The sequence below is a fragment of the Trachypithecus francoisi genome, unplaced genomic scaffold (genome assembly GCF_009764315.1).
Source record: "Trachypithecus francoisi isolate TF-2019V2 unplaced genomic scaffold, Tfra_2.0 Lachesis_group8, whole genome shotgun sequence".
NCBI classification, from domain to species: Eukaryota; Metazoa; Chordata; class Mammalia; order Primates; family Cercopithecidae; genus Trachypithecus; species Trachypithecus francoisi.
The window spans coordinates 6,510,873-6,530,783 of NW_022681473.1; the positions used below are offsets into that span (position 1 = coordinate 6,510,873).

The 19,911-nt window shown below is 57.1% G+C and overlaps 1 protein-coding gene and 1 long non-coding RNA gene across 2 annotated transcripts; one reads left to right on the forward strand and one right to left on the reverse strand.

The window, feature by feature from the left end:
* Positions 1–38: 38 nt before the first annotated feature.
* On the reverse strand, positions 39–4,156 carry LOC117079864. The gene is made up of 3 exons (XR_004435637.1): positions 4,001–4,156; positions 1,995–2,110; positions 39–881 (listed from the first exon to the last, which is right to left on the reverse strand). It is a non-coding gene; the product is annotated as an uncharacterized LOC117079864 (long non-coding RNA).
* On the forward strand, positions 2,914–15,526 carry UNC93B1 (unc-93 homolog B1, TLR signaling regulator). Its single transcript, XM_033204072.1, has 11 exons — positions 2,914–3,109; positions 3,239–3,380; positions 3,860–4,013; positions 7,637–7,798; positions 8,013–8,145; positions 8,835–8,928; positions 9,468–9,592; positions 10,470–10,652; positions 11,087–11,360; positions 13,164–13,282; positions 14,768–15,526. The coding sequence occupies exons 1-11, from the start codon at positions 3,014–3,016 to the stop codon at positions 15,077–15,079; spliced, it is 1,794 nt and encodes a 597-aa protein (XP_033059963.1). The 5' UTR covers positions 2,914–3,013; the 3' UTR covers positions 15,080–15,526.
* Positions 15,527–19,911: the final 4,385 nt, after the last annotated feature.

A 19,911-nucleotide genomic window follows, 5' to 3' on the forward strand; every position in this document is an offset into this window, starting at 1 on the left:
GAATTCACGGGCAACAGTAAATGCAGGTCACTTGTTCATTTACGCACTCAGCAACCCTTTACTGAACACCTACTGTGTGCGGATACCTCACACAATTTTCACAATTCCCAGATATTATTGACCGCGCTTTCCGGCTGGGTCACACAGTGACAAGGACACACGGGGATCCACACCCAGCCAGTCCTGGCTCCCCGGCCCACGGTGCTTCCAAGGTGCCTGGAGCCCTCGCACAGGAATGGGCTGGGGTCTTCAGCTCTGGGTGAGCCCATTGCCACCAACTCTTGGAAGCCTCAAGTATCAGTGGAAAACAGCAGCCACCTGGGAATTTGCTGTGCCAGGCACTGGGCAGAGCCCTTGGCACACCCCAACCTGGGGACCTCTCAACATCCCGTGAGCCAGACCCAGTGATCATCATCGCCATTGGCTTTAATGTTTAAAATATGTGGAATCGCATCCATGCCAGGGAAGTGGTGTGAAGGGAATCATGTGGGCTGCCCAGCACACTCCTGTGTCAGTGCAGTGCAGGGTAACAATATTCCAAGAGGTTATTTCAGGGAGTTCCAGTTGAGAGCAATATTTATTCTCTTCTGCTTGCTTTTCTTCAAGGAACATCGATAATTTTCATAATGAGAACTGAAAGTAAAGCCTTATTCTAGAGAAAAGCATTGGTAAATAGTGATGGGGAGATCTGGCTGCCCCTTCCTGGGGATGTGACTGTAGATTGTTGCAACCTGGATGGGTTGGTGGGAGTGCTGGCCCTGCTCAGATCTCTGTCCTGCAGGTCACCCTGGTGTGTTTATCTGGGCCACCCTATCAGCTTCTTAAGTAGTCTCCAGGCTCCCCAAGAGCAGCTCCATAAACCACCTAAAAAAAAATCCTTTCTGGAGAGAGGAGATGTATCAGGTCAGTCAGGGCTTACAGCCTCCAGGGCTTTTTTTTTTTTTGAGAGAGAGAAGGTCTCACTCTGTTGCCCAGGCTGGAGTGCAGTGGCACAGTCTCGGCTCACTGCAGCCTCATCCTCCTGGGCTCAAGCAGTTCTCCTACCTCAGCCTCCTGAGTAGCTGGGGCTACAGGTGTGCACCACCACACCAGGCTAGTTTTTGTGGTTTTTGTAGAGATGGGGTCTTACTATGTTGCCGAGGCTGGTCTTGAACTCCTGAGCTCAAGTGATCCTCCTTGGCCAGCCAAAGTGCTGGGATTGCAGGCGTGAGCCACCTTGCCCGGCTGTCTCCAGGTGTTTTGAGTAGGAGACATTGAGTGCAGGGAGTTGGTGGCACAGCACAGGTGATTGAAGAGCCCAGGATGGGCAACCACAGCAGCTGTCACCACCCCCAGACCCAGAGGGACAAGGGGAGGAAGAGATGGCACCAGGCCCCAGAGGGTTGGGGTCCCTCAGGGAAATTGAGAAGCTTGGGGGGCCCACTCCCAGCACTTTGGGGACTACAGCGGGTGGATCATCTGAGGTCAGGAGTTCGAGACCAGCCTGGGCCAATATGGTGAAATCCCATCTCTACTAAAAATACAAAAATCAGCTGAATGTGGGGGCACACGCCTGTAATCCCAGCTACTCAGGAGGCTAAGGCAGGAGAATCGCACTTTCTCGTCATGCTGCGTAATGATGCCAGTGTCTGCTGTCTGAGAACGGCCCCCACCTTAGCCCTACTCTCCCACCTCCTCCCTGTCCCTGAGCTTCGGGCCCTGCCCTCTCTCCTGCTCCTTTCCTGTCTCCCACTTCCAGCCACCCACCTGCATGAATCCACCTGTCTGTTCCCCACATCTGCACTTGGGCATCCTCACCTGAGGAAAGTTCTATCTCCTGGAAGCCTGAAGCCACTGGAGATTCGCACCTCCCTCCCCTGTCCCTCCACCTTCCCAGCAATCCTTGCGGGGCGAGAGGTGTTTGTCATCCAGTCACTCATGCATCTATCCAGTCACAAGTATTGATCACTCAGTAGGTGCCCAATGCCATCCTCTGCATTCGGGAGAGGATGTACCTGGAGAGCAGTTGGTGGAGGGGGTTGCACAGGGAGGGCACAGAAGGGAAGTGGAGGGGCTGCATTCTCTGCAGGGATGGTCCCTTGTTCCCAGAGCTGAGTGGGAAGGAAGCCACCTGGGAGGAGCAGGAGGAAGAGCATTGAAACCAGGAGGAACCCAGGGGCCAGAGAATCTGGATGTTTTCAAAAGTGGCCCTGTGGCTCCAGCCGGGTGGGCAGCCAGTGCTTTGGAATGTCGGCCCCACCACAGCTCCTGCTGCAGCCCTGGATCCAGTGCCCAGCAGGACGGGGGCGGGTGGCGGGTGGTGGCAGGGTGCCCCATGTAGTTCAGTGGGGGCCACCATCTCCACCTCCTAGGACCCCACCCAAGCTCCCATTTGCACAGCCCAAACTGGAGCAGGATGGGGACATGGGAGGTGGGCTCTGGCTGTAGTGTCCTGTGGTGGGAGGTGTGGCCCAGCTGGTGAGGATACCGTCCCTGCAGAGCTCTTTGATGAGCTGTAACAACAGGCTTGGAGGTGGGGCTGGGGATGACCCAGGCAACCCTGACCGGAGCTTAAGGTGGGCCTGGTACTTTCCAAGGCTTTGCATTAACTCAGTAATTCTGCCATGGCCCCAGGGGTAGTGCCAAGTATTTCTGTTTCACCGCCAAGGAAACTGAGGAAACCGAGGCATAAAGAAATGGAGTTAATTCCTAAAGTCACAGGGCCAGGAAGTGGCTGAGCGGGAATTCGAACTCACACCCAAGGAAACTGAGGAAACCGAGGCATAAAGAAATGGAGTTAATTCCTAAAGTCACAGGGCCAGGAAGTGGCTGAGCGGGAATTCGAACTCACACCCAAAGGGGCACACACAGGCACGCCCCTGCACGCGCGCGCGCACACACACGTGTCCTGGAGGACGCAGCCCGCAGGGCGGGACAGGGCGGGGTGGGGGCAGGTCCCGCCCACCGGGAGGAAGTAGCCGGGCGGTGGCGGGGGCTCCGGGGCCACCGCCGCGAGTCCGCAGTTGCTCGGGCCATGGAGGCGGAGCCGCCGCTCTACCCGATGGCGGGGGCCGTGGGACCGCAGGGCGAGGAGGATCGGCTCGGGGTCCCGGACGGGCCCGAGGCCCCGGTGAGCGGGGACTAGGAGCGTGAGGGGCGGGGGTCCCCTGTGGGCCTGGGCGGGCCGGGGGGCAGCGGGCACCGGGGGGCACGGGTTCGAGGCGCGATTGCGGGTGCGAGCGGCATGCGTGGCCCGCAGCTGGACGAGCTGGTGGGCGCGTACCCCAACTACAATGAGGAGGAGGAGGAGCGCCGCTATTACCGCCGCAAGCGCCTGGGCGTGCTCAAGAACGTGCTGGCGGCCAGCGCCGGGGGCATGCTCACCTACGGCGTCTACCTGGGTAGGTGCCGCGCGGGCACCCGGGGCCGCCCCGCCCGCTCCCAGCCCGGCCCGGGAAACAGAAACCGCGGGCCACGGCCTCCCGCCCTCTCTCACTTCCCCTCCGCCGCCCTCGCAGCTGCAGCCACGGCCCCCTGCGGTGGAGGTGGGGTAGGGAGGTCAAGTAGCGCAGCGTTCCCAGGTCCCAGCCAGAGCCTCGGTGTGGGTAGGGGGCGGGGGTCCAGGCTCCGGGACAGACCTGTCCCCTTCGGAAATGGAGGCTGGCGGAGTAAGGCAGGTGGGGGTCTGGGCCCAGCTGGCCAAGTGGCCGCGGGCTGGCAGAAGGCGTGGCAACCCGGGACCCACGCTGTCCTGAGGGGCGCTGCCAGCGGGGATGCCTTCGGTGATTGGAGCTCCCCGCGAGGCCTGCATGCCGGCTTCTGCTCGGTGGCGCCCAGAGCCAGGCTGCTCCCTCCACGCCGCTCCCTGTCCTGTCCCCAGGCCTCCTGCAGATGCAGCTGATCCTGCACTACGACGAGACCTACCGCGAGGTGAAATATGGCAACATGGGACTGCCTGACATCGACAGCAAGATGCTGATGGGCATCAACGTGACGCCCATCGCCGCCCTGCTCTACACACCAGTGCTCATCAGGTGGGCTTGGCTGCTCCCGTGGGATGCTGCGGTACTCCCATCTCGGCGGGGTGTAAAGGCCGGCGGGCTAGGAGGCATCCGTCTGTCGAGGTGTTTGTGGTGGGAGAGAGCAAGGGAGAGGCTTCTACCCGGAAGCCTGAGAGTGAAGGGGGTGAAACTCGGATTTGGGGAAGGAAAGAGGAACTTTGCTTCAGGGCACGTTTGGTTTCCAGCAACAGATTCACACGGGCTGAGCTCCCTCCCAGCTTGCCTGGGTCTCACGTGACATCCTCCTCTCCAGGCCTCCTTGGAGGCCTCCCAGAGCCACTGTGGCCTTCTGGGTTGGGGCTGTGGAGTTAGGGATTTCTGGTTGGTCAGCAAAGTCCAGCACCCATGCCTGGCCCAGTCGCTGTGACTGGTGCCGAGGGGTGTTTCTCACAGACACGCATGGCTGGGCAGGTGCCCCGGGAACTCTCCCCCAGATCTGAGCCCTGGCGGTGTGTGGTTCAGCCTCCCCATCACCGGTCCACAGCGCCCTCCCTGATGGGACCTGGAGGCCAGTGGACAAATTGCGAGAATTTGAGTTCCCTCATCTTAAACAAACAAAAAAGGCCGGGTGCTGTGGCTCAAGCCTGTAATCCCAGCACTTTGGGAGGCCGAGACGGGTGGATCACGAGGTCAGGAGATCGAGACCATCCTGGCTAACACGGTGAAACCCCGTCTCTACTAAAAAATACAAAAAACTAGCCGGGCGAGGTGGTGGGCGCCTGTAGTCCCAGCTGCTCGGGAGGCTGAGGCAGGAGAATGGCGTGAACCCGGGAGGCGGAGCTTGCAGTGAGCCGAGATCCGGCCACAGCACTCCAGCCTGGGCGACAGAGCGAGACTCCGTCTCAAAAAAAAAAAAAAAAAAAAAAAGCAAAAAAAAACCCCATTTAAACAAAAATTTGAAAATTTAAAAAATCTCCAGTTGCACAAGCAGGATTAGAATAACTGAAATTATAAAAAAGAAACCCCGCCTAAGCCTTCCACGAAATCGGCTGTCCATGCTGTCCCACCACCAGGCGTAGATTGCATTCACATCCTTGTCCCCAGAGCGCATGTGTGTGGACGCACCCGTGTGTGTGTGTGTGTGTGTGTGTGTGTGTGTGTGTATGTGTATGCAAGTGGGCCATGTTTGCTTTCGCTTGCTTACTATTTTTTTTTTTTTTTTGAGACAGACTCTTGCTCTGTCACCCAGACTGCAGTACAGTGGAATGATCTTGGCTCACTGCAACCTCCGCCTCCCAGGCTCAAGCGATTCTCCTACCTCAGTGCCCTGAGTAGCTGGGATTACAGGCGCCTGACACCCGGCTGATTTTTATACTTTTAGTAGAGACCGGGTTTCACTATGTTGGCCAGGCTGGTCTTGAATTCCTGACCTCAAGTGATCCGCCTGCCTTGGCCTCCCAAAGTGCTGGGATTACAGGTATGAGCCACCGTGCCCAGCACTTGCTTCCTTCTTTTCACTGAGCATATCTTAGCCTACTCGACAGCCTTCACAGTTACGACTTTGCAATGGTAGCATCTTCTGCAGATATGGCGGCACTGAGTTGTTTCCTTGTTTGTTCTTTTTAATTAATGTGTTTATTTATTATTATTATTATTTTTGAAACAGAGTCTCACTCTGTCGCCCAGGTTAGAGTGCAGTGGCACAAACACAGCTCTCTGCCTCCTCAACCCCCACACACTGGGCTCAAGCAATCCTCCTGCCTCAGCCTCCCGAGTAGCTGGGCCGGCAGGAGCACGCCATCACACCTGGCTGATTTTTATAGTGTTTATAGCAATGGGGAGTTGCTGTGTTGCTCAGGCTGGTCTCGAATTCACCCGCCTCAGCCCCACAAAGTGTTGGGATTACAGGTGTGAGCCACCTCATCCAGCACTCCCCCAATTTTTTAAACAATTATTTTTCCTAGGATACATTTTCAACAATGTCTTTACTAGGTCAAAGCCATACGAAAGGCTTTATGGTTTTTGGAACCTATCACTTCCACTAGTAGCAGTGAACTCTTGTCTCCTGTGTGCTGGGCACTTTATTTTATTTATTTATTTATTTTTATTTTTACTTTTTTTTTTGGAAACAGAGTCTCACTCTGTCACCCAGGCTGGAGTGCAACGGCACAATCTCGGCCCACTGCAACCTCTGCCTCCCAGGTTCAAGCGATTTTCCTGCCTCAGCCTCCCGAGTAGCTGGGATTACAGGCGCCCATCACCACGCCCGGCTAATTTTTTGTATTTTTAGTAGAGACGGGATTTCACCATGTTGGCCAGGCTGGTCTCAAACTCCTGACCTTGTGATTCACCCATCTCGGCCTCCCAAAGTGCTGGGATTACAGGCAAGAGCCACCATGCCTGGCCGTGCTGGGCACTTTATAAGTGCAATTTAATTCCCAAGAATTTGAGGAAGCTGCTCTAATCTTAGACATGAATAAACCATGGTGTTGAACAACTTGCCCAGGTCCCACAGGCAGTAACTGGCAGACTGAAGGCTTGAACCCCGGCAGAGGGACTCAAAGTCACATGTTCACCCCCTGCCAAAACTACCAGGCTGCTTTCCCAAAAGGGTTATGCCGTGTGCATGACCTCTGGCTATATGTGCCACTTTTTTTTTTTGAGATGCACTCTTGCTGTTGCTCAGGCTGGAGTGCAGTGGTGCGATCTCAGCTCACTGCAACCTCTGCCTCCTGGGTTCAAGCGATTCTCCAGCCTCAGCCTCCCAAGTAGCTGGGATTACAGGTGTGCACCACCATGCCCGGCGAATTATGTATTTTTAGTAGAGATGGGGTTTCACCATGTTGGCCAGGCTGGTCTCAAACTTCTGACCTCAGGTGATCCGCTCACTTTCACCTCCCAAAGTGCTGGAATTACAGATGTGAGCCACCATGCCCGGCCTATATGTGCCACTTTTAAACCACATCCTCACCGGTGGTGAATGCACATTTTTACTGGCATTTTTACTTAAGGAGCGTAAATACAGAAAACCTGAAGACACCAGTAGTAGTTTTTGGCTTGATCAGCCTCCATGGCCTGATTGGGCCCTTAGCCTGTCACTCACCAAGCCCCTTCTATTGTCACTGTGTGACCTTTTCCCAGACCCAGAGAGGAGGAAACTTCCTGACTGACCACCACAGTTCTTAAGAGCAATGGACTGGAGGCAGGAGCACCAGGACTCCGGCTCTGCTGCTCCCAGCAGTGGGGCCACTTCCTCTTTCTTCTCCCAGCCTGAATCAAGCCCCTGGGAGGTGTCCCTGGGCCCTACAGGCACAGTGCATGAGCTTGGGAGGAGAAGGGGGAATAGGAGAGTCAGAGAGCCCAGAACACGCATGAGGGCTTGTTATACCCATGGGCTACTCTCCATCCTCACAGTGGTGGTGAGAGGCCCGTGGTTTGGGCTCTGTGCCCATATGACAGCTGGGAAAACTGAGGCACAGTAGCTTGCCTGAGGCCACTCAGCAGGTCTGTGTATCTGAGATTCCATCTCAGGGCCCTCGACTCTCTCTACCTCACATAGCCCGGTAAGCTGGGACCTGCAGTTTTGGCCCCATTTGGCTTCAGGCCGCCGTGGTCCAGCAGGCCCGTGGTGCCAGCATCTCTCCCACTGTCCGCAGGTTTTTCGGAACCAAGTGGATGATGTTCCTGGCCGTGGGCATCTACGCCCTCTTTGTCTCCACCAACTACTGGGAGCGCTACTACACGCTTGTGCCCTCGGCTGTGGCCCTGGGCATGGCCATCGTGCCTCTTTGGGCTTCCATGGGCAACTACATCACCAGGTGAGCCTGGTGGGCAACAGAACAGGAGGCTGCAGACCTGGTCAAGCCTCCACTTTATTGCCAACTTTGGCTCAGGGATCACGGTCCAGCCCCTTCTACCCTCTGGGCCTCAGCTTCCCCACACCAGGGCTGGTCTGCCCCTAGCTCTGGGTGCAGGACACACAGGAGTGGCACAGGTCGGGCAGGGGAGAGCCTTCTCTCCTTTGTGGTCCAGGATGGCACAGAAGTACCATGAGTACTCCCACTACAAGGAGCAGGATGGGCAGGGGCTGAAGCAGCGGCCTCCACGGGGCTCCCATGCGCCCTATCTCCTGGTCTTCCAAGCCATCTTCTACAGCTGCTTCCATGTGAGTGCCACGTGGGTCACTGTTGGGTGGCAAGGGCAGACCCACGCATTGGAGCCCATCCACAGTCTCAACCCTCTAGTCCCATTTTCCTTTCTTTTATTATTGTTATTTTTAAGAGGCCTGGTCTCACTATGTCGCCCAGCTGGCTTTGAACTCCTGGGCTCCATTGATCCTCCCACCTTGGCCTCCCAAGCAGCCGGGACTACATGCGCACACCACTGTATCTGCCCCAACTTCATTTAGTTTTCTTTCTTTCTCTTTTGGTGGGGGTGGGGGGCAGGGTCTTGTCCAGGCTGGAATGCAGCAGTGCAGTCATAGCTCATTGCAACCTTGAACTCCTGGGCTCAAGTGAGCCTCCTACCTCAGCGGTCTGAGTAGCTGGCATCACATGCGTGTGCTACCACACCCGGCTAATTTTTTTATTTTTTGTAGAGATAGGGTCTTTCTCTGTTGCCCAGGCTGCCCATCTGCCTTTCTTGAGCACACCCTCGCTTGCTCATCCATAGTGACCTCATCTGCCCCGTCCACCGTGCTGGCCAGGAGGAGGTCTTCCTCACTGCGCGGCCCTGTAACCACACTACTCCCAGAACTGGGAAGGCCCCTGTCCCCAAAAGGCTGTGCCTGGACATGCCTGTGACCCTACCTGGCTCTATGCCTGAGTCTGGTCCCAACTGCCCTTGTGTCTGCAGCTGAGCTTCGCCTGCGCCCAGCTGCCCATGATTTACTTCCTGAACCACTACCTGTATGACCTGAACCACACGCTGTACAACGTGCAGAGCTGCGGTTAGTCCTTATGGGGATGAGGGAGGAGTCCCCAAAGCCTGCTTGCTTTCCCAGCAGACACTGGGCCCTCACTCACAGGATTCAGGGCTGGCAGCCCAGCGCCCCACGGCTCTGGTGGGCAAGACACAGGGCCCTGTAGGAGTAAGTAGTTAGGACATCTGACCCAGCCAGGAGAGTGGGTGAGCAGGGAAGACTGCCTGGAGGAGGCACCATCTGGGCTGAGGCTGCCAGTGGGATCTTTCTTGGGGCCAGGCAAAGAGTCAGAGCTCAATCAGTGCAGGGGGTGTGTATGGAAATGTGAGGTCGACTGAGCCTTGGGGCAATAGGGTGGGAAGCCGGGGAAAGATGCCCCTTTCCCGGGGCACACCCAGCCCCAGTGGCCCAAACCTCCAAACCGCTCTCCGAAGGAACCCTGCCCTTGCTCTCACTCTCCCGTCCCTCCACCGCGCCTCCGCGGCTGGTGTGGCTCCACCCAGGTGGCTGGGTTGACTGTGTGCCCCACTCTTCACTCACGGTGCTCCCGCCCCCACCCTTTCCAGGCACCAACAGCCACGGGATCCTCAGCGGCTTCAACAAGACGGTTCTGCGGACGCTCCCGCGGAGCGGAAACCTCATTGTGGTGGAGAGCGTGCTCATGGCAGTGGCCTTCCTGGCCATGCTGCTGGTGCGGCCTGGGATGGGGGCAGGACAGTCTGTGAAGCAGAGTGTGGGTCTGGGGACCGAGTCTGCGAGAAAGGGTCTGGATCAGATGGCGTGGCCAGGGTCGGATTGTGGCCTGGGGCGAGGGGGCCGTAGGCCTGGGAGCGTGATCTGAGTTGGGGAGTTAGGGCGGAGTGCTGCAGAGGGGGCATGAGGCTCGGAGGCGGGGCTGAGGCCTGTGGTCCCAGGCAGGGGTGGGAATCCAGAGGCCAGGGACTGGTGGGAACGGGCTTAGCCCACGGTTTCGAGCTGGAGACAAGATCTTAGAGGAGTGAGTGAGACCTGTGAGGGGGTTGGGGACAGGACCCAGGGTGAGGGCTGGAAGGTGTGGCTCAAACTGGGAGCGGTACTGGAAGGCAGAACTAAGGCGTTGGCGCGGCTGCAGCCTGGCGATGGAGCTGGGAGGCAAGGCCCACTTCTGTGGCTGTGTCAGGGCCGGGCCTAGCGCTGGGAGGCGGGGCTGAAGTCTGTGGGTGTGTCCGAGGGGCGGGGACTAGTCTGGAAGGCGGGGCTGAGAAGCAAGGCTGAAGTCTATGGGTTTGTCTGAGTGTGAGTTGTGAAGTGTGTGCATGTGAGAGAGAGGGGATGGGGACTTTGGCTGGGAGGTAAGACCACCGTCTTTGGGAGTGTGGTGGCGTGGCTTTGTGCTGAGAGGCGGGGCCTTGAGCTGGGACGAGGCAAGACCTGGACCTGGGTGTGTCTCAGGGTTGGGGCCCTGGGCTGGGAGGCGGGGCCGAGAGCTGGGGCAAGGCCTGGGTTTGTGGTGCATCTGAAGGGCCGGGCTGAAGCCTGGAGGCCGGGCCTGGGCCTGGCTGGCTGCCCCTCAAGTCATGGGTTCACAGGTGCTGGGTTTGTGCGGAGCCGCTTACCGGCCCACAGAGGAGATCGATCTGCGCAGCGTGGGCTGGGGCAACATCTTCCAGCTGCCCTTCAAGCACGTGCGTGACTACCGCCTGCGCCATCTCGTACCTTTCTTTATATATAGCGGCTTCGAGGTGCTCTTTGCCTGCACTGGTATCGCCTTGGTAAGTACAGCCTGCATAGGATTGCCCGATAAAAGACAAGATAACCAGGTAAATTTGAATTCAAGTAAACAACGAATAATTTTTAATTACATGTGTAAGTGTGTACATGTATATCCCAAATATTCCCCTCCTGCTTTCTCTTCCCTCTCTTACCCCATCCCGCCTTTACCTTGGGCAAGTTATTTTAGCTTCTCTGAGTTGGAATGGGATAGCACCCACAAAGCGTTGGGTTCCTGGCAGAGTACAGCCCATGGTGTCTAGGGACACTCCAAGCATTTTCACACTTGCTCTCAGAACCTTCCCCTGAGCCTTGGAGCGAGGTCAGGCAGTCCAGGGAGGGCAGGGCGGGGCCTAAGGAACACTTCTTGTGGGGAGGGCTGAGGCCGGGGTCTGGGATGTTCTGGACTCCAATGCTCACCCCTTGTCCCCCCCAGGGCTATGGCGTGTGCTCGGTGGGGCTGGAGCGGCTGGCTCACCTCCTCGTGGCTTACAGCCTGGGTGCCTCAGCTGCCTCACTCCTGGGCCTGCTGGGGCTGTGGCTGCCACGCCCGGTGCCCCTGGTGGCTGGAGCAGGGGTGCACCTGCTGCTCACCTTCGTCCTTTTTTTCTGGGCTCCTGTGCCTCGGGTCCTGCAACACAGCTGGATCCTCTATGTGGCAGCTGCCCTTTGGGGTGTGGGCAGCGCCCTGAACAAGACTGGACTCAGCAGTGAGTATAACTGTAGGCACTGGGAGTGGGGGAGGCGGGGTGGGGCAGGGGACTTTATGGTTATCTCTGGGCGGTTGGCTGGACATAGACATCCCAGGGACAGATATGGGGTCCCATGGTCACCTAGGGTCCTGTGGACATGGCAGAGGTAGGTAGGGCTTCCTGTGGACACTCCAGGGGTGGAAGGGAAGTCTCATGGACACAGTGGGGACAGATGGGTAGGGCCTGGAGACAGGTATAGGAGTTCCATGCCATGAACATTCTGTTAATACCTCAGGGCGGGCACAGGGCCCCATCAACACTGGAGGGTCAGTGTGAACTCTCGTGGCTACACAGGGTAGGTGTGGGGCTCTGTGGACACCCCTTAGGGACAGTGTGAAAAACACATCAGGGATTCTCCCTTTTCATACCAGGGGACAGGGCTTACCTTGGCATAGTTTTCGTGATACTTGGAGCAGATGTTTTGATCTCTGCCTCAGCGAGCGTGTGGTAGGAGCAAGTGGCCTTGTATACACCAGGGCCTAGATACAGACATGGGCCTTTGTACGGAGAGGAGCAGGCCTGCAGACCCAACCCAGTCTGCTCAGTACCAGAGTCCAGGCCCCAGGTCTGGGCTGCTGGAGAATAGCAGAAGGCAGCGGGTAGGCCCAAGTTCAGCTCCAGGATGCTCCCTGCTCACAGATGGGCACACGCAGTGACACAGCTAGCACACACAGGCACGGTCCTGCAGGGCATCCATGTCAGCGTCTGTTCTGATGGGCCGAAGCTGTGAACAGTTTTGAATGTCATCCTTGGGGGTGTGGAGTGGCAGAGGTCATGCCTGCTGCTGGTGGGGCAGGGGCTTGCTCGGTGTCTCTGTCTATAGTAGAGGCTGGAGCCCCACACTGCACCACAGTCTCTTGGCCATTTTGCCCAAGGATAGCCAATTCTGGACAGAGTCCAGCCTGGGTATCTCAGACCTATGTTGTGCCCTGTCTGGTCCTGGCATCTCCTCTGCCCAGCTCCACATCCCATCTCCTCCTTGTGAACCATGGGGGCTCCTTGTCTCTTCATAGCATTCCTGTGGGGGTAAAGTCACCCTGCAGGGCCCCAAGACAGGAGTGTTCATGTCCTGAGTGCCTGACGAAGGTGTTAATAGTGGCCCCTACGATTTGGCAGGTGCCATGCCCACTTTCTTACTTTAGAACTTCGGCACACAGCACACAATAGGCGTAAGCTCATCTCACCACTGGGAAAAGCGGCTCTGGGGAGTTAAGTACCCAAATCACTCACAGAGCCGACATTACAGTCCTGAGAACGAGTATGCATCTCCTGACTCCCGATTCATTACTCTTTTTGCCCACCCTGGGGGGACTCGTTGGAAAGGAAGCCCCCCTCTCCATGCTTAGCTTCAGGTTTGATTTGCAGAGTTAGCAACTGCAAACAGTTCGATCTCCCTAGCCCTGGCTGAGGAGGAGAAACAGCACCTGCACGCTTGGCACTGCACACCTGGGGTTGGGGACAGGACATGACTAAGCACAGGGCTTTCTTCTTTTGAGGCCACGCATGTGGTGCAGAGCGGGACCACCTGCATCCACACAGCCCAGCGCACCTGCTCCTATTTCTGCTTTCGCGTGTGAGTGGTGTGGTGACTAGGGTCTCCACCAGGGGGCAGGCCAGGACAGCTGACAGCACTTTTTAGGCGCTCTCCGGTCCTTGGCTGGGACTCACACGGGGCTTGGTAAAGTTCATAGGTGGTAGCTGGGCAGCTCCAGGCCCCAGGTGACACCTCTCCCCTGCCTGCCCTGTACCGCCTGCCTGCAGCACTCCTGGGAATCTTGTACGAAGACAAGGAAAGACAGGACTTTATCTTCACCATCTACCACTGGTGGCAGGCTGTGGCCATCTTCACCGTGTACCTGGGCTCGAGCCTGCCCATGAAGGTGAGGCTGGGCAGGGTTGGGGGCCCCATGCCCAATGACAGGTACTTCCTTAGCCCCTGCCCTGGCTTCACAGTTTCCTAAACGCCACCCCTTCCCAAGTCAGTCTCTGGGCCAAGGCCCCATTCCTGCAGCCCACTGGGTGGCCCTCAACTCAGCACCCCACTTACTGGCCCACCTCCAGCCAGTCTGTTTGCCCATCTCTGAGGGGATTTTGTGGGTGCATCACAGCCGTCCTGTGGGCTCTTTGGTACCCTGTTCTCCAGATGTTGGGTCTGTCTGCCTTCATGGCCTGAAGTGGGGGGCAAGGCCCTCATACTCTGCTCCCAAAAGATGGTGGCTCGGTCTAGCAAGTCCCAGTTGCTAAACATTTTTTAAAAACAGAACTAAACATAGCAGGGGATGGGCCGGGCACAGTGGCTTATGCTCGTAATCCCAGCACTTTGAGAAGCTGAGGTGGGCATATCACCTGAGGTCTGGAGTTTGAGACCAGCCTGGGTAACATGGTGAAACCCTGTCTCTACTAAAAACACAAAAATTAGCTGGGCATGGTGGCGTGTGTCTGTAATCCCAGCTACTCTGGAGGCTGAGGCACGAGAATGGCTTGAACCTGGGAGATGGAGGTGGCAGTGAGCCAAGATCATGCCACTGCACTTCAGCCTGGAGGACAGAGTGAGTCTCTGTCTCAAAAAAAAAAAAAAGAAAAGAAAAGAAAAGAAAAGAAAAAGCAGTGAGCGGGCTGGGCATGGTTCACACCTGTAATCCCAGCGCTTTGGGAGGCTGAGGCAGGAGGACTGCTTGAGTCCAGGAGTTCAAGACCAGCCGGAGACCCTGTGTCTACAAAAAATTTAAACATTAGCTGGGCGTGGTGGTGCGTGCCTGTAGTTCCAGCTTGGGAGACTGAGGTGGGAGGATGGCTTGAGCCTGGAGGGTTGAGGCTGAAATGAGCCATGATCATGCCACTGCACTTCAGCAGTTGTGGGGCCGGGGAGAAGGAGCGACCCTGTCTCAAAAAAAGAAAATAGCAGGAAGTATGCCTACAGATATGTGTGTATGTACTGAGCTATGATGTAAAATCATTCCTGACTGCGGGTTGTAGTCAAAACCCCATGAAAAGCATCACTACAGCCCACGGGCCTGTCAGGGACACAGAGCGTTGTAAGCCCTGAGAAGGCAGCGCCTGTGGCCAGCACTTTATCAACACCGGTGCATGCACCCTATGAGGCAAAGGGATTTGCATTCTCCCCTTACAGTGTGGGACACTGAGGTTCCCAGGGGCGTGGCGACTGTAAGGGACAGTGCTGGGATGTGAGCTTCGCCTGCAGGAGGCGGTCCAGGAAGCGCGGGTGGAGGTGCTGAAGAAGTTGAGGGTCGTGTGGCTCGGGAGGCTCCAGAAGGAGGGAAGGGCCTATCTCCGCTTGGGGCATAGGCGGGGAGGTGCGGGGAGAGGCGGCCGCGGGTCCCTGGCATCCCTGTCCTTACGCCCAGGCTAAGCTGGCGGTGCTGCTGGTGACGCTGGTGGCGGCCGCGGTCTCCTACCTGCGGATGGAGCAGAAGCTGCGGCGGGGCGTGGCCCCACGCCAGCCCCGCATCCCGCGGCCCCAGCACAAGGTGCGCGGTTACCGCTACTTGGAGGAGGACAACTCGGACGAGAGCGACGCGGAGGGCGAGCATGGGGACGGCGCGGAGGAGGAGGCGCCGCCCGCGGGGCCCAGGCCCGGCCCCGAGCCCGCGGGACTTGGCCGCCGGCCCTGCCCCTACGAACAGGCGCAGGGGGGCGACGGGCCCGAGGAGCAGTGAGGGGTCGCCTGGTCCCAGGACTCAGCCTCCCTGCTCGCCGGCCTCAGTTTACCACGTCTCAGGTCGGGGAGACCCCCTCCGAGTCCCGAGCTGTCTTCAAAGGCCCCTGTCTCTCCTCCCCCACATTGGGGACGCCCCTCCCAGAGCCCGGGTCACCTCCGGGCTTCAGCAGCCCCCTCCAAGGCGGGGTGGAGCCTTGGGAACCCCTCAACCAAGAACAGGGGTTCGAAAACACAGCTGAAATCCCGCGGTCCCCTAGCACACTTCCCAGCCCCGACGCAGGGTCGGGGTCTTCTTGCGACCCGGCCCCGCTCCAGATCCCCCCAGCTCTTGGCCGCCTGCCCAGACCGCGTGTGAGCGCGCTTTGTATCTCCTATCCCTAGGGTCCGCCGAGAGCCACGATTTTTTACAGAAAATGAGCCATAAAGAGATTTTGTACTGTCCTGACTGGGGAGTCCTAGGCCGCGGGGGACGGAGCGCCCCTGGGGTGCACGCCTGGCTGACCCGGCCTCTGGGCGCCGTGGTGGGAGGCCCTAACCTAGCGGGACCGCTGGGAGTGCGAGAGCGGAACTCCACTGGGGGCGGGGCAAGGTATCCGTAGGCCCCGCCCACCAGTCCGTCCTCCCTCCTGAGGCCCTGCCCCTCCCAATATGTGCCTGCCTTTGCCAACCCTAGTCGAGAGAAAGGAGCGGCCGAGCGGCTGGCAGGGACCTCGACAGAGGAGGGTGTGACGGCGTTGCTGGTCCCCCATGGGTCCAGAGGGCGGGACAGACTCCGGAGGCACACTCTCCAGGGGCCTGGTAGTCATCCTCAGCCCTTCAGCGACCACCCCGGTACCCATACCTTTTCGTTATTCGTACAGGGTCCACTTCTGAGCCACGGTTGGGTCACCCCGTGCCCAGTAGGGTTCTTGGAAGTGGTGGTTGGAGGCCAGGTACGGTCGGTTACCACCCTTTCCCGGCTACAGCCTTAGCTGCGATGCCCACGAGAAACAGGCTGGTTGAGAGGCAGACCCCCTACAAGGTCTGAAGGTGCCATTCCTCCACCCGCTCCTCTTGTGGCCAGAGGAGGACAGCCCCGCGGTGAAGAGCTCTGAACAGCTGGGTGAGGACAAGTGGGGGCCGTGGGAGGGCCATGGAGCCCCCAGCTGCACCCCAGCAGGCCCGGGACTGGCCCACACTATTCCTCACTCCCCACAGCCCCTCTACCCCTGACTGCGGCCAGTCCCTCGTCCCTACCTCCAGGCTCCATGCCTGCCTCAGCATGGCTCTACGGATTCTCCCAGCCCTAAACCGTGGCCCCATCTCTCCTCTCTGCCCTCATGTGAGTTTGGTTCTTGAAGCCTCTAGTGGGCCCTGGGGCCAGACTCTGTGGCCTTGGACAGGGAGTCTCCCATGTGAGCCACAGGTTCCTTCTCTGTTAAGTGTGTCTTTGCAAATGAGGGAACATGTTGGAGCCCTCAGCCTGGCGGCTGCAAGCACCCCAGACCCTCCCTGTAAGAAACACAAAAGGGTGCAATGGGAGATTTGACATTTTCTAAATCTGAGAGGGAAGGCTGCCTGCCTCACGCCGACCTTCAATGACAAGCAGACTCACAAGCGGTCCCGAGGTGCCACCATAGGCTGGGTGAAGGCCAGCGCTGTGTACTTCCAGTTCCCCCTGGGCATCTGCTGACTGAGCGTTCTCTGGAGGTGGCTGACGACATCCTCCTGGCAGGCTCCAGAGAAACCAGTCGGAGTTGGGCAACCTGACCCTCGGATGATTCACTTCTGAATGCAGGGCAAGGTGATATTTGGAAAGGTGTGGGCCCCTGGGATGCCGGGCAAACGGGGAGCGGGTGCCTGGATAGTGGGCCTACAGCTCTTCCCAGTTCAGAGTCAGTTCTAATGTCCATGGTGCCAAGGAACAGAGGCTCTGGTGCTGAGCAGACCTGAAGGTGACCCGGGCACATGGAGTGGCCACTTGGGGGCTTGGCTCCTAGCTTTGCTCTTCCTATCTGGGCATTTCCCATGAGAAGGCTTCACAGGGCATCTGGCTGCTCCTGGCACACGGAGAATGCCCAGATGCTGACATGTGCCAGACAACACGTATGTACACCTGATAGGCCACACGTGTGCAACATGCAAACACATGTGACGGGTAACACCTGTGACAGGCACTACATGACAACACGTGCACACATGACGGGAAACATATCACAGGCCGTGTGACGGGAAACAGCGCAGGCAGCAAAACGGGAAACACACATCACAGACTGTGTTAGGGGAAACACGGCGCAGACAGCGCCCCGGGAAACACACGGCGCAGGCAGCGCCCCGGGAAACACACGGCGCAGGCAGCGCCCCGGGAAACACACGGCGCAGGCAGCGCCCCGGGAAACACACGGCGCAGGCAGCGCCCCGGGAAACACACGGCGCAGGCAGCGCCACGGGCCCTGGCAGCAAGCTCAGCAGGCTGGCTCTTTTCAAGCAGGGGTAGCTTATTGTAAGAGATGACACTGGCATAGGTGGCACCTCCCCTGTCTCCATCACCCCTGGATAAGGTGACTGGGTGGAGGTTCTGGAGCCCTGAGTGGATGAGCAGGTTGTCATGGCCTCCGTGTCTGATTGCCACCCTCGCTCCCAAAGCAACTCTGTGATTTTGTTGATCTGCACTGTGGGGATTTTTCTTTTTCTTTTCTTTTTTTTTTTTTTTTTTTTTTTTTTTTGTTGTTGTTGCAATTGAGTTTCACTCTTGTTGCCGAGGCTGGAGTGCAATGGTGTGACCTTGGCTCACTGCAACCTCCACCTCCTGGGTTCAAGCGATTCTCCTACTTCAGCCTCCCGAGTAGCTGGGATTACAGGTGCCCACCACCATGCCAGGCTAATTTTTTTGTATTTTTAGTAGAGATGGAGTTTCACCATGTTGGCCAAGCTGGTCTCGAACTCCTGACCTCAGGTGATCCACCTGCCTCGGCCTCCCAAAGTGCTGGGACTACAGACATGAACCATCAGCCTGGCCAGGATTTTTCAATTATGTGATTCCAAGAAGCTCCAGTCCAAGATATTTCCTATCTTTAAGTTCTCAGTAGCAGGTTAGATAACCTGAGAAGTCTCCCTCTTCAAAACACCTAGAAATTCTGGGTAAGAAACAAACGTCCTTTTAAATATGTAGCTGAGGCCGGGCATCGTGGCTCATGCCTATAATTCCAGCACTTTGGGAGGCTGAGGCGGGCAGATCATCTGAGGCCAGGAGTTCGAGACCAGCCTGGCCAATGGTGAAACCCCATCTCTACTAAAAATACAAAAATCAGCCAGGCGTGGTGGTGGCAGGCACTTGTAATCCCAGCTACCTAGGAGGCTGAGGCAGGAGAATTGTTTGAACCCCAGAGGCGGAGGTTGCAGTGAGCCAAGATCGCACCATTGCACTCCAACCTGGGCAAAAGAGTGAAACTCCGTCTCAAAAAATATATAAATAAACAAAATAAAATCAACATATAGCTGAATTCTTAAGAAAATAAGTTAAGTCCCCTAAGGCCAGAAGTGAGGAGGGAAGTAAGAACCAAGGTGGGGACAGAGGAGCTGGTGCTGCAGCTGCCTGAGGGCAGGGCTGGGTTGAGCGTTGGACGCCCTTACAAGGCAGGGGGTCAGGGTTACAGTCAAGCATGATGAAGTTGGGGTCACAGAAGTGCAACACCTTTAGAGAAAGGGACATAAAAATTTTCACCCAGGGGAACAGAGAGAGGTGAGAAAATTTGAGCTTTAGGTGGCAAACAAGTTTCCCATGAGATCGTCATTTTGAGGCTCCTCTTTTATAAGTGTGGAATTGCTACAATGAAGTCATGCCACCTGTGTGGTCTAGGAACGCCAGAGTTGAGAAATTAACACTAAAAAGTTGCTTTCAGCTGGGTGCAGTGGCTTACGACTGTAATCCCAGCACTTCAGGAGGCTGAGGCAGGTGAATCACCTGAGGACAGGAGTTCGAGACCAGCCTGGCCAACATGGTCAAACCCCGTCTCTACTAAAAATACAAAAAATTAGCCAGGTCTGGTGGTGTGTGCCTGTAATCCCAGCTACTCAGGAGTCTGAGGCAGGAGAATGGCGTGAACCCAGAAGGCAGAGGTTGCAGTGAGCCAAGATCGCACCACTGCACTCCAGCCTGGGCAATAAGAGTGAAACTCCATCTCAAAAAAAAAATTGCCTTCACTTAGTGGTACCCTCAGGCCTCTGGCAAAACCAAACAGAAAACTTCTTTCAGTAGCTCCTTTAAACCTGGCCACCCAGGATTCTCCCTTCTGAAGCTCAGCTCACAATTCAAAATGACAAAACACACAGGAAACACATCACCGTGAGAAAAGGCAACAGACATGAAAAAGAACAGGACCCGACACCTGCTCCAAATACCCCGAGCTGGGAGGGAGCGGCTGTCCCATAGTATGTGAGACAGGCAGCTTCTAGAAGGGCTCCCAGTGATCTCCCACCCTTGACTCTTCACAGCTTTGTGCAATTTCCATCCCTTGATTGTGGGCTGGACCTAGTGAGTTTCTTTTAACCAACTGAATTCTCGTTTTACTCAGAGATAGAGTTGCACTGTGCTGTCCATGCTAGGCTGAAACTCCTGGCCCTGAGCAGTCTTCCTGCCTCGGCCTCCCAAACTGCCAGGATTACAAGCACCAGCCACTGCGCTGAGCAGCCTTCGCATTTATTTACTTTTGAGACTCGCTGTATCATCCAGGCTGGAGTGCGGTGGCACGATCTCGGCTCACTGCAACCTCCACCTCCCAGGTTCAAGCGATTCTCCTGCCTCAGCCTCCCAAGTAGCTGAGATTACAGGTACCTACCACCACGCCCGGC